Source organism: Micrasema longulum, unplaced genomic scaffold, assembly GCF_059751315.1.
Source record: "Micrasema longulum isolate JH-2025_06_02 unplaced genomic scaffold, ASM5975131v1 h1tg000917l, whole genome shotgun sequence".
NCBI classification, from domain to species: Eukaryota; Metazoa; Arthropoda; class Insecta; order Trichoptera; family Brachycentridae; genus Micrasema; species Micrasema longulum.
In genome coordinates, this window is record NW_028278108.1 from 1 (window position 1) to 14,896 (window position 14,896).

The window sequence follows — 14,896 nt, forward strand, 5'->3', positions numbered from 1 at the left end:
TATAAGGGGGCTCACCTCCACTTGGTGCGTCTGTTCTGGAACCAGGTCTTGACTTGCGCGTCCGTCATCTTCAGCGACTTGGCGAGCGCGGCCCGCTCCGCCGACGCCAGGTACTTCTGCTTGTGGAAGCGCTTCTCCAGCTCCGCGATCTGCAGGCGCGTGAAGGACGTGCGCGGCTTCTTGCGCTTGGGGGGCGTCCTGTTTTGGTAAGGGTGGCCGATGCGCCGCGTCATGGGAAACTCGCTGAAAACAAGAAGCGATTTCGTAATACCGGGAATACAAATCAGTTAAAAATTCCTCAGACGAAATCATTTATACAAATAGGGCCTACGCGTTGCAGACAAAATTTATAATAAGCTTCAAAAATATATATGTATATGCATATTTATTTCTTTTTTGGATAAAAACTATTATAAGCATAATAAAAACAATACATACATTAAAAAAAATGGAACACTTAAGGTTGAACTTGCCAAAAAAGAGTTTGGCTCTCGTGTTTGGCAAGTTAAAAAAATATTATGAAAAGGAACAAAAAATGCGAAACAAAATAATACAATCAACAAGTAATTAAACGATTGTTAAAATTGAGAAAATTTAACACTAATAAAAAAACAAAAAACACAAAATTTATAAATTGAAGTACACACGCACATATTATACATACATCTTTATTTTCAGAATACGGTTAATTTTCACAAACAAATAATATAATCACTAGATCTTCAACACAAAGACAACTTAATCAAATACAAACAAATACCACTTTCGGACAAAGGGATTTGGAGTATTATTTCATTAAAATCTATAACCTACTTCCACTATCTATTAAAACAATTAGTAACGAGAAAATGTTTAAAAAGGCTATAAAAAATGGATAGTGGAGCTAGGTAGAAGTAAAATAGATTGTCTCATTCGCCCAAACCAATATTGAATCAACCGCTCCACAAGTGTATAGCTTATGTTAGGTTTTTGTTATTTTCATTGTGCGTTTTGTAATATAAATAATATAGATGTACACATATACCTTGTTTATAAAACTGTGAATATCTTGTTAATTATCTCTGTTTATTTAGTTAGCCTTCTTTGTTTATTCTCAAATGTAAAAAGATTTCAAAAAAGTATATTGTTAAGTGTCCTCGGCGAGGTCACATTATTTTTATTATTAATTATAGTTTGCATAAGAAAAATATGAATAAATAAAAAATAAACAAATATGTCAGGAAGCTTTTCTTTAATTTATCCTTAAATTTTCCGTAATTTATTTCTTGACGTAGATTTTGTGGTAAATTATTGGAAATATGTATGTATTAACATATTACAACAGAGATAAAGAATATTTTAGAGAAGGTAATGTAGAAGTCTAGGCATCTACAGGACTTATGACCTGTCATTGCCTGGTTTAAGTGACCACTTTACTCACTGTGTAACATTCACCATTCTGCTCATATTTTAACATCTATATTCCTTCGATTCTTTCGTCTGTTGATGTTTGTGAAATTAAAGAGCTGAAAACTTTATTCATGCGGGTGAGATTCATCTAATGGAATTATTTCACCTACATACTAGGCAACGCCTGAAAATCTTATTTTTTCAATTTCTTTACTTCTTCATGGACCAGGTGGATTTATCAAGAATATTTTTAATTTGTTCAAATTTTAGCAGACGAGGACTGGATTCAACTTCCTGGGAGCTGTTAACATTAACATATTACAACAGAGATGATACATAAATATTAAAAAAAATCCATGAATAAATGCTTCTATAGTTTAAATTAATATTTGGAAAGTGCAATTGAATAAATTAAAATGTATTAATAGTAATTAATGTAAGCAATAGACATCATTAATATAATGTTTTAACTGTTTGTGTTTTCTTAACTAATTATTTATTTACTTTATTATTTTATTATTATCTAATTATGACAATAAATTTTAAAAAATTATAAAAAGCGTACTTTTAAAAAAGGCTTTTTATGGACATGAGTACATGGAAGATAGCAGTATAGGAACAATAGCAGGAACTGACAATATTATTTTATTTGTGTTCATTTATTTGATTATTTTTAGAATGTGTAGTTATTTATTGAAACCTTAACATCTCTTTGTGTTGTTTTGTTTATTCATTTAGATATCAACTTTCAATAAGCGAGCGAATTATACCTACATTAAAGAAGAAAAAAAAATATGGATCTATTTTTGGTACATATCGGCAGTTTAGCAGCTTTCTGCTTTCTATTTGTTAGCTTCTAACTTATATTCACAGTCTGCATTTCGTGATGGGTTAAACAGCCCGTAAAGTAATGCAGAATGCAATTGTCAAATTGAAAGTGAATAAATATATAATTTTAATGAGGTGAAAAGAGACAGCGATTATCAGGGGATCATTTCCTAACCTCAGATGACCACACATTGACTCGAGGGAGTTTTTTAACACAGGATGTTAAAGGTTAAACCAGTTTGTTTAAGCAACAATATTTTGAGGTTGTACATTTTTTTGTAAACAACGTCTGGATCTCGCCTCCTAGGAAGTTACTAAATTAATATATTACAACAGAGGTGGAGATTGTTAAACCATTTTTCTTTGAATGTTAACATTTCATTACAAAGAAAATATTTGTTCTTTATGGAATGTATTTAATGCTTTGAAATTATTTCGTAAATTCATACCTCGCTATTTAAGGTAATCTCAATTGAAAATGCAATTATCTCGTAAATAGTTTTACAGAGATAGCTTTAAATGGGTCCTGGGTTTCACCTGCCCCATCAACAGCCACGATCCGGTCCATCAACGAACTCATCTAGTAACTCACTAACCGCAAACGGCCACGTTATTACGGTGGATAGATGAGACAATCACTGATCACGACCATTGAGTAATATTGCTTGGTAACACCGGGGATCGGCAAACTAAGGCTCGCGAGCCGCCCGCAGATCACTGCCTAGTATTAAAGTCAGCGAGAATTTTCCCTTTTCGCATCCAGTGGTGCATCATAAACTCAGCGTACTTCGATGATATGATGTTAAATTAAAGTAAGGTAGAGTAAGGTATTCCCTCCACTGCTGGATAAAGGCCTCTTCCAAACGTCTCCATTCCTTCATATCACCCACTTTCATCATCCATGTTTTACCGGCAATAAAGGCAATGTCGTTGACCCATCTTTTCTGTGGCCTTCCAAAACTTCGAGATTGATTCGAGAGTTGAGCTCGATGGTTTAGGGTCCACATGAACTGAATAGCTAACTAATCCTAAAGAAGATTCTGAGACCGAGTTTCTTCAGGGTAGCTTAGCAACAACAGTTAAGAGATTAGAATGAATGTGTATTTGACTACGCATTTTTATCGATTGTTGCGCGGTATGCGCGGTATCTTGGGGTTATGATGAGCATTGGTTTGAATGTTCCTGATAATTATCTAAGACAGCGTCAGCATACATTGTTTCATATTCCGATATACAGGACTAACCTGCCGATGTTTATGTCTGTTGGAAGGAATATCGCTATGCTGAATGTTGATCTGTTCCATGTATCCGAAGGGGTTTTCTGTACCAGAATTCTCCTACTACCTTGACAAGAGTCTCAGTAACGTATTTCTTTCTTTTTATAATATGTACGTCTTGAATTTTAGTTTGTAATCTGCTTCCTCTTTTTCTTCAGCCTTATTCCGTCTACTGCTGGATAAAGGCCTCTTCCAAACGTCTCCATTCCTTACTATCACCCGCTTTTATCATCCACCTTTTACATACATATAGGGACTTCTTTATTTTCTAAAATATATTTTAGTCTGCCGAAAGCAGCCCAACTTAGCCCTGTTCCTTTTGGTTATTCCGCTGTCTGGTTATCTTTACCAAGTTTGACTTCAATTCCTTAATTCCTTAGCGTCAGGTAATAAGGTTAATACTGGGAAAAATAAGATTGTTTAATTTTTAACTTTTGTACAAGATTATTTGACTAACGACTATTTGATTAACGACTTATCCGCGCGGCTACTTCATGTTTTAACCCGAGTGTCGGAAAAGTAATTTATAACACTGTATAATTCATAAGCGTACCGGTGCATCTTTGTTTAAGTCTGACTATTATAACTTGTCTTGAAATAAAACACTATTTCTTAGTGAATGAAATAGAAACTAAATAATTAAAAAAAATATTCCTTACCGACTACGATAGTCCACTAAACAAAACATAAATCACGTTTTAAGAATCATTGTTTTATCGATTTTTATATCACATTAGTATTCACGAAACGACATAAGTTTACATTTTATAATTCTTTATATATATTTATTCTTATCATGACTCAAACTTAATTTTTAAAGTTTAAATGGATACTGAAGAATAACCTATAATTCAACTGTCATCGTTTGCTCAAAAACATTTTATAAATCATGTATATTTTATTTTTGTTTGGCGAATCTTTGTTTTTTAAAACCCACTAAAGAATTTATACTGATATGCTTATATTATGAATTAAAACGTCAATTCATTATATTTTTTTTTTTTACGAAAAATTCACTTTTAAACCACCGAAACTTATCAAGTATGATCAAGTATTATTGTAACTTCCATGTCAAGACATACAAAAACATATTCGTTATCTCTTTCTCATATATAACGAGTGCGTATAAGCCACCTCCATTGGACCATCGTAAGTCATATAGATTTATTTAAAAGAATAATAACCCTCATGAAGAAGTTTTGAAAGACTAAATTGCACTAAGGAAAGCTGCAAGATTTTACTGTAATCGCAAGTGTAATTTTTCGCACACGATTCTAAAATGTTGGCTTCAAGACGTATTTAAATTCATATTTTTTCTTCGCCAGAGTAATCTCGTGTAATCCAGTAGTGATAATTTTGGCCGATAGAGGCGCAACTGGCTCGCTGTATGGAATAAAGGAATATGATGTAAATTTGCTAACCCAAGAAATGTAATGTTTTTTTTTTTTAATGTGTTTTTTCCTAATAATGATGTAACATAAAACGTTACTTTCGATGTCAAAAAAATATAATAAGCTCCAAATAAGCGATTATAAGGAGAATTTGCCTCTGGTATATGACCTCTTTTATCTAAAACCAACTAAAGAACTCTTTTTTTCTTGTTCTTTTGAACTAAACAATTAAATGTTGATTATCTTTTTCAACTAATTAAAAAAATATATATATTTATAAGTTAGCCACTGATATCATTGAAGACAAAGAACTTAAACTTGAAAAAAATAAAATAAACATGGATATAATACAAGAATCTCAGAACAATGTGACATTCAACATTCCAAAACGAGACAAGTACAATCGAGATTAATAAATCAGGGACTGAAATTATACAATAAACTACCAGACAAAACTGAACAAAAGACTCAGACAAACTTTTTAAAAAATGGAAAAAAAAATTTTTCAGCAACAGATTATGAATAAAAAATTATATATTATTTTTGTAAAATGAATTTAATTATTTGTAGGGGTTAATAAATAAATTTTCATTTAAAAAATATAAATATTTTCATAAATATATTTATTTATTACCAAACACTTGACTATGAGTACGAAGCGGACTTATCAATTCGGTTTCCTTTTTGAATCCTCATTTGAGTGGAAAACACTCGTTAAACATTAGTGTACTGTTCCACAGCCAGAACTGTACTCTTTATCCGCCCGGACACGGATAAATCATTATTCTGATGATCCAAAAAGATAACTTAAACGCCAACTCATTTATATTTTAATAGAACATTAAAGTTCATATCTTTATGTTCTCAAATTACAGGCTTAACTATAGTTGCGTTCAAATAATGTGTCTCGAAATTATGCATGGAAATTTTGAGCGAGGAGGGTAATTTCATTTTTCAAATCATTATTTATAATGCAATTGGGAAATGAGTCATTACTTGAATTTATCACAATGAACGATCATACCAATTTAATGTGAGTTACCTTTAATACCTATCTATATATGTGCTTAATTTAATTCAAAATATTGAAATATGCGATTATTTTACCAGAGCTAAATTCTAACTGGAATTCATTTATTTATTCTTCGGACCTGGTTCTTAATTAACTTAACGCAATAAGTCAATCAGTTTTGGAATATGGAATAATTGGATGGGGATGTGCAAACGACGCATTGATCAAACAAATAATAATTTTACAACAAGCTTTAATAAAAAATATCTTAAGAGTCCCAATCGGAACTAGCTCCCTCGGAATATTCGTAAATCGTAATGTAACATCTGTAAAACAACTTTATGTAAAATCTCTGTTACTGTACGCACACAAACATTATTCTCTACCTTCCATAACTCATTTTACAAATACAAGAGTCACTAGATACTCCACCCTGATGCTGCAAAAACAATTAAAAATTAATACAACTTTCGGTCAACGAGGATTGGCCGACTACTCGGTTAAAGTGTACAATCTACTTCCATTCTCTATAAGTACAATAAGTTAGTACTCACAATATAAAACTGCTATTAAGAAATGGATAGTGGAGGTGGGTTGCGCACGGATTGATGAGTGGATCAAGCCAAATAGGTAAAAATTAGTGTCCTGTGTATGAAATTTGGTCCACAAGTATACGAGTATATGTGTTAACGAAAAGGCGGACTGTAAATGAAAAATGAATTTCATACAGTTTTGTGAATTTGGAAATATTTGAGAAAGGATAGGAACATGGAATGGATACCTACCTTTCATATAATCTGAATGTTCTTCAATTTCTGGCACTAAATGAAAAAATGAACTATAATATATATCAAGGTTTTCCACGACGCGCGACGATTTCAACCACTTTTTTATCCGATTTTATGTGAAATCAAAAATGTTGTTTGGTTTTTGTTCTAAATCCGAATCTTCTAATTTTGAATATCTTCTATCTTGATGTTAGGTAGGTACCATAAGGATGGGTCAAAGGAAGGATGAGAACGAAAGGTAATCGGCCAGGAATAGTATCGATAAATGCTGTTATTTACTTAACAATATGAATTTATGTTTTTTATGATTATTTTAGTTTATATTGCTTATTATGTTTAAGACAATAATAAGGTTAATTTGATAATTTACGTTTCTATATTCTTATTATGTTAACTATGTTGAATAACTAATTTAAGGCATGTTTAATTATACTTATTGTAAAATGTTTCTCTCGGCACGGGACACCCCAGTGAGGGAACATTATTCTGTATGAAAAAATAATACAAACATTGTAAAAGTATAAATAAATAAATTAGATTCGATATTGATGTTACAAAATTGGTTGCAATTGGATTCGATGGAACAGTGGTTTGTGTGCCAGTTTTATTATGTCAATAAGCTTCCACATTGTCATTTTTGGCAAAAAGATGGCACTACAATTATGCTCAGAAGCTTTCCGGGAGAAATAATATAAATAGGCGAAAAGCTGCCTGTAGTATTTATTTGAAATAAAACACTTTGTAATTTTACCACATAAGAGTTTAATATATTATAACACCCCTCATCAATTAGCCTTGGCAAATAAATGTTTGTCGCAAGAGGCAAAATTAGCAGTTCACAAATCCGACCTTGATGTATGGGAGCGAAGTATGGACTTGGAAAACAGGGATGAAAGTAGGCTAGATGCTGTCGAAATGCGATCTCTCAGGCGAATGTGTGGTAAAACTATGCACGATAGACGCACAAATGTTGAGATCCGTACATTATGTAAGGCTGAGATAATCACTATCGACAAAATCAAGAAAGGAGTTCTGCGTTGTTTGGACATATAGAGCAAATGGACAGCGAAAGAACGGCTAAAAATATTTACGATGCAAATTTTGATGGATGCAGAAATAGAGGAAGACCGAGAAAGACATGGCATGACCAAACCCAACAAATACTTGAAGATGGATATGTTAAAAGTTGGAATAATCGGCGCGCGTGCATGAGAAGATGTATGAATGTAGAGGAAGCGAGAGCTGTATGCAAATATTGTGATGTGGCTTTCTACCCTCTCTGCCTACTTTTACGGGGAAACAGCGTGATGGTTTGTTTTGTTCTTGTTGTTTTGTAGTTTCAGGTGTTCTGAATTACCCATCATCAGGTGTAAATATAAAAAGTGTTTCATTTTAAATAAATTAAAAACGTTTTTCCACAAATTAAATGCTGAAATAATAAATAACATAACTGCGTATAGTTTTATTCACCTCAATGAAATCCAAGCTACCTGAAGTCACTAATAAAAAAGACGCAAGCACTGATCAGCTATACTCAATGAATATTGTGAAGCTATCAACTTTAGACATTGCAATTAAAGTCTGTCAAAGAGAACCCCAGAAGAATTTGGCACTCGGGGTGGCCTTCAACCGCAAATAAAATTCATAAGCTGTATGCATCTCATGGACATACGGATTAGAAACCATGTCTGTAGCACAAAAAAGTAGTCAGAAATTAAAATGCACGTAACGATCCATGGAAAGACAGATGCTTGGTGTATGTCTAAGAGACAGAGTAAGAAATTAAGAAATAAGGCGCCGAACCGAAGTCGTGGATATCACGGATCATACAGCGGAATTGAAATGGCAGTGGGCAGGACACTCGGCGAGGCAAAATGATGGCAGGTGGACACAAGTGGAGACTATGGGCAAACAAAAGAAGTGTTGGAAGGCAACAGAAAAGATGGGTCGACGACATTGCCTCTATTGCCGGTAAAACGTGGATTATGAAAGCGGGTGATAGAAAAGAATAGAGACGTTTGGAAGAGGCCACCACCAGCAGTCAAGAAAATAAGGCTGAAGAAGAAGAAGAAGAAGAAGATGCATCTCACAATCCATCCGAGACTTCTAATATAATAGTTCATGCACCTGTGTGGTTCAATATGAACACAAAACCATCAAACATTTATGATGCGCAGAATTTGTATGTTAATCACTTTATCTCCAGTGAAATTAAATTAGTAATTATTGTATTCTGAGAATGTTATTTTATCAGTGCTAGCTGACGATTGAAGACACGTAAGAGAAAATGCTTTTCGGGAGAATTCCGAGAGCCTGCAAAATAAAACGGAGTGCAATGGCAACAAATATCCGAATTTTCTATTTTCCATAATGTGATAATCTATTTTCCACCTGTGCAACAGATTATGAGGATTTGGAGACACATCATGATACAATAAATGTTTTCTTGCGCGTGGTAAAAATTAAAGCCTTAAATTGTACCGCAAAGTTTCCTGAAAATGTAAGAAAAAAATGTTGAAAAACATTTTTAAAAAACGTACTACTTTAAATGACTCCACTGAATCAACCTATGATATAAGAACCATGGAAGATTTCCGGTTTGCTTGCCATGGATGGACCAATGGGAAGAACTGAATGAGAATAAGCGGAAGAGAACCTCTGACGTCACACACGGAGTTATTTCAGAAACACAAAACTTAGAAAAAAAATATATAACTTAGTTTAATAGTCTATAAACAAATAAAAAAACAAAAAAAACACTAAACTAAATAAAACCTAATTGTAACTAAACAATCACTGTTATTCAATCAAACTTTATTATAAAGATATAAAGAGCTTCGACTAATATAATTCCAAAATTATTTTTTTTTATTTGTTAGTTTCGAGAAATACTCTGCGTTGGACGCACGTTAGTTTGGATTGTAAAACTTTTGAAAAATATAAGGTGGAACGTGGCACTGTGCCAGTACATAAAATACCCAGCGTCGCGTCGGCGACCCGCTAGTTTGTGTTTTAAGTCTTAACAGATGAACTTAATTTTAAAAAAGATTTTTAAAGAGCCTTTGATATTCCCTTCACATCCAGTGTTCTGTTATTTCAGCGAATTGAATAATTAAATTTAAAATCAGCCCTTTCTCAAAATGGTCGCTGAAAGGGCGCTTATCATTTAATTAGATTTTCTTCGTCGTGTTTTATAACACGTAGCCATTGTCTAGCTCGGTGTGACTCTGCTGCAATGATATCTGTATTTTCATTACACGGAAGCCATTACCACTAACTGTGAGCTTCAAAATGTACGGCGGACAATTTGACCATTAAAAACATATAATTACACACTAGATTCCTACGTCAAATCGGTACAGAGCCAAACTTGGAACGAATTAGATTTTAGATTTCAATTTTACAAAGATGTCATACAAATTTAAAATGATAATTGATTGTATATGTAAATACTGCAGCGAAAGATATTTTCGTAAAGGCGAACTAACATTACCAGACGACACTACGTATTCAAATAAACATAATATGCAATAATTTATTAACAAAAAGGCTTTAAAGAATCAACGAGAATTACTTGTAGATATAATTATTAAAAGGACATGCAAACATAAAAAATATCATGTATTTGTACCTACATAGGAGGTACATAATATAATGTAAGTAATATATACTATAAATTGATATTTTTCTGTAGTTCTGTGTGATACACTAACTCTCATCCATGAAATCAACTCAAACGATGTAACTTCGTGATATATTATATCATATAGATAGATATATTATCCATTACTTTAATTTATAATTCATTAAAAAATAAATAAAAAATACTACAATGAATTCAGTCGATATTAGGTATTCAATTGAAATGTCAACTGGCCGCATTGTTCTAGTAATTACTAGTGCTAAGAACGGCCGCGTGGCGCGCTATATGTCCTGCAATATGACGCATGAAAGTAATTATGGTCTTATGTCAAAAGTACCATCTCAAAGAAAAATATTCCTTAAAAATCAATGTTTGAAATACTGTTTTCCAAATCAAGAATCTTCAAATAATTTGTGAATTCTGCAAGTTTAATCTAGGAGAAAAAACCCGCACTGGGGTTAATACATTCAAAATATAGTATACTTATTTGTGGGGGGATCGGTAGTGTATCTTAGTAGTCGGTTGGGAGACTTTTATTTTCAACTATGACGTCATACTGAAACTATGTCATTTCAGTGCGTAGATATGTGTACCGTGACGTACGCTTCCCCTTGTTTCATAACGATATCGTAATCGCTTGTGATAATTTATCTTCAACTATACCGTCATAGTGAAGGAATAGCGTCTTTATCTTCCCATCATAATCGAGGCCCAGATATGCCTCTCTATCAATTTATACAAAGGTATAAAATTGAGGAGATAAATGGAATAACTTAGATTTATGGGATTTCTTTCTTATTGGTACCGGAATAAAATAAAAAAATACAATTCTATAAAAAAAGGTTTCAACCAAAGTATTTCATTAGTTTAATTTTTTTAAAGTATTACCGAAGGCATAATTTTACGTAGAAAAAAAAGGAAAATGTCAAAAAATGTATGTGATTTAAAATGCTTGTATTTCTTTTCAAAAACAAAAAATCAAAAGTTTGCTTCTGCCACTTTCATGTTCAACTTATTATTTTTAAATTATCAATTAAATTAGTTCAATACTTAGTCGTTATTGAGATCCGAGATACCTAAAAAAATTGTCTAAATTTGAAATGGCGTAATCTGCCGGTCTGAAAGTAATTATATTTTAGTTACATAAAACTTTTAAGTACATAATTTTTTTAACAGAAATACTTTAAAATAATACCTCATTTTGCGTGCGTTTTACCAGACGACAGTCTTTTAAAGACGCCGTTGAATTCATTAATATGTTTTTTAACATTAAATCGGCAAAACATCCTACGTCCGGTCCTGCGCGTCCAATCCGCTCCCACGTAGTGATTTTTGTAAATGATTTTCTTACATTGCTTTTTATATTATATTAAATGAGCTTTTGTGCGGTTCAATCATGATAATTGCCGCCATTACACCGCACGAAATATGATTCATCCAACGCTTAGATATTTATTGCCATTTTGTTTATTCGCTTCTAGTTATTCCCAAGATTACGTAATAACATAACTGTTAGCACATTGCGCAAAGTAATTGCTCCGATAACTCATCACAAGATATTTTACCAATAACTTTGCAATTTATTAATCGATAGCTTATATTTATAATTAACATATTACAACAGATATGAAAAACATTTCCTTCGAGTACCTATTAGAAAACTCCAAAATTTATGTAGTCAAGTCCATCAGAGATTTAGGAGTTGTTTTGGACTATAAACTGACATACAACGAGCATATAGATAATACAGTTAATAAATCACTGAAATTACTTGGCTTCATTAACAGAATATCCTCTGCTTTTACTAATGTCCGTACAATCAAAACTTTTTATTGCTCAAGTGTTCGCCCTCTTTTTGAATATGCCTCAATGGTCTGGTCTCCATTCTATGTCAATCGCATAAATCACATTGAATCAGTCCAACATCGCTTGCTTCGAAAAATAGCGTGGATGCTCGGACTAGAGAGAGATGATTATTCTTATGCTGAAATAGAGTAAATGTTAAATATTTCTAGTCTACTAAAACGTAGAACTAATATTGACTCCATATATATGTTCGGCATACTAAATGGTATAATCGATGTTCCATCATTACTGGGACAAGTAAAATTCAATATTCCGATTCGTAGATTGAGAAACAATGAAGTACTGTTCATCGATCAGCATAGAACAAACTATGGCCTAAATTCTCCAATGACCCGCCTTTGTCGTATTGTTAACTCAAGACAAGATCTGGACTTTTTTGGTTTAAATTTACAACGATTTAAACGAGAACTAAATAAATAGTCCAGATCTTGTCCCTTATGTTTGTCAATGCTTCTTTTTTTTAAAATGTTTTAAACTATTCTTTTATTGTAATATTTAAACCTTATAAATTGTATACATGGACAATGTCCGTTAATAAATAAATAAATAAGTAAGAAGGTTATATAGAAGTCTAGGGCTTATGACCTGTCATTGGCTGGTTTATGTGGCTACTTTACACATTGTGTAACATTCACCATTCTAGCCATATTTATTTATTTATTCATATTTTTCTCTCACAAACTATAATTAATAATAAAAATAATGTGAACTCATTGGGGTTACCCGTGCCGAGAACACTTAACAATATACTTTTTTGAAATATTTTTACATTTGAGAATAAACAAAGAAGACTGACTTAATAAACAGAGATAATTAATAAAATATTCACAGTTTTAAAAACTAGGTATATATGTACATCTATTTTGTTTATATTACAAAACGCACAATGAAAATATCAAAAACATAACATAAGCTGAACACTTGTGGAGCAATTGATTTAATATTGGTTTGGGCGAATGAGACAATCTATTTTACTTCTACCTAGCTCCACTATTATTTTTTTTATAGTCTTTTTAAACATTATATAATACTCAAAATTCCTTTGTCCGAAAGTGGTATTAGTTTGTATTTGTTTAAGGTATCTTTGTGTTGAGGATCTAGTGATTATATTATTTGTATGTGATGTATTGTAGGGGTTATGTCTTTCATTTGAGTAAGAGTAGTTTTTGAATCTGTAAGTGAGTTTTATTTTAGCGCATAATTGTTTTGGTGTTATAAGATGTGATTTGTGGAATATTTTTTCAGTAGATGAAATATTTGAACATCTATATTCCTTCAGTTCTATCATCTGTTAATGTTTGTGAAATTAAAGAACTGAAACCTTTATTTATGCGGGTGAGATTCATCTAATCGAATTATTTCACCTACATACTAGGCAACGCCTGAAAAAAAAAGTTTTTTTTTTCAATGTCTATACTTCTTCATGGACCAGTTTTTTTTTATGCAACAACTATGGTGAAGGTGTGGTGGGATTTACATGTTAATTTTTTCCAAGTTCAGTACCGAAATACGGCGTTTATTGCTAAAAAAAATTATTTACTTGTAATACAAAATAACACAAAATAAGTGTTTGACATGTAAAAATTTTAAAAAAATATTACTAGCAGCTTTACAAAAATGCCTGTTCTAAAGCTACACGTATTTGAGTAGGAAACTCCTTGATGATTTTCCGAATGTTTGAGTTTACTGTTTACCAAAAGTGTACAGCTTATGTTAGGTTTTTGTTATTTTCGTTGTTTTCGTGTGTTTTGTAATATAAATAATATAGATGTACATAAATACCTTGTTTTTAAAACTGTCTGAATATTTGTTAATTATCTTCGTTTTTTTAAGTTAGTCTTCTTTGATTATACTCAAATGTAATTTAAAAAAAGTATATTGTTAAGTGTCTTTGGCACGGGTAACCCCAGTGAGGTCACATTACTTTTTTTATTAACTATAGTTTGTAAGCAAAAAACATGAATAAACAAATAAATAAAATAAATATTGATGTGCCATATACATAAATATGTATTCTATTTTTAATTATTTTTTTATGTTTCTGATCTTACATTTGTGGTGATATACTCACGTGTCTGTGTCAACTTATTGCTAGTCCCATCTCAACACAGGACTTTTAGTCCCATAGAGTTGGGACTTATGTCTCAAATAATGTACAATAAACTTATGTATGTAAATAAATAAATAAATATACGCACGCAATAAAAATATATAATACTTAAATTAATATAGTTTAATTATAAGTGTCCAGACGAAACCGGTAGACAAAAAAAGCCGATAAATGGCTATAAAAAAAAAATACCGACATTTTTGTTTTTAAGGTGCTATTTTGCAATATTTTTTGAGGAGTAAATCAGTCTAAAGTGATAATCCAACTGCGGCATATTATCCAAAATGGCAACGAGCCGTAAGTTCAATTTTTGACCGCTCTAAATTACAGTTTCGGTTTCTGCCAGTTTCGGCCGATAAAACGAATTTGGGCTGCGGTTTCGTTATCGTCAATGAGTTGGCCGAAACTTCGGCTGAGGCGAGACCTGCGGTTGGATTACGTTCGGCTGTACTCGGGCGGAAAATTATCAAAATTAGAGATATTGAATTGTTGACCGTTCCGATAATTAGTTATTGTATTGCCATTGTCTAACACAAAAAAAATAAATTAAACGGATTTTGTGATTTGCTGACTGTAGTTTTATTTTATTTTA

The 14,896-nt window shown here is 32.1% G+C and overlaps 1 protein-coding gene across 1 annotated transcript in view; it reads right to left on the reverse strand.

Moving 5' to 3' along the window:
• Positions 1-11: 11 nt before the first annotated feature.
• LOC148278189 (uncharacterized) overlaps positions 12-14,896 on the reverse strand; it is a 74,680-nt gene continuing 59,795 nt past the window's right edge. Inside the window, exon 3 of the mRNA XM_088231784.1 lies at positions 12-239. Within this exon, the coding sequence (XP_088087910.1) occupies positions 12-239 (228 nt within the window). The remainder of the gene's footprint in view (positions 240-14,896) is intronic.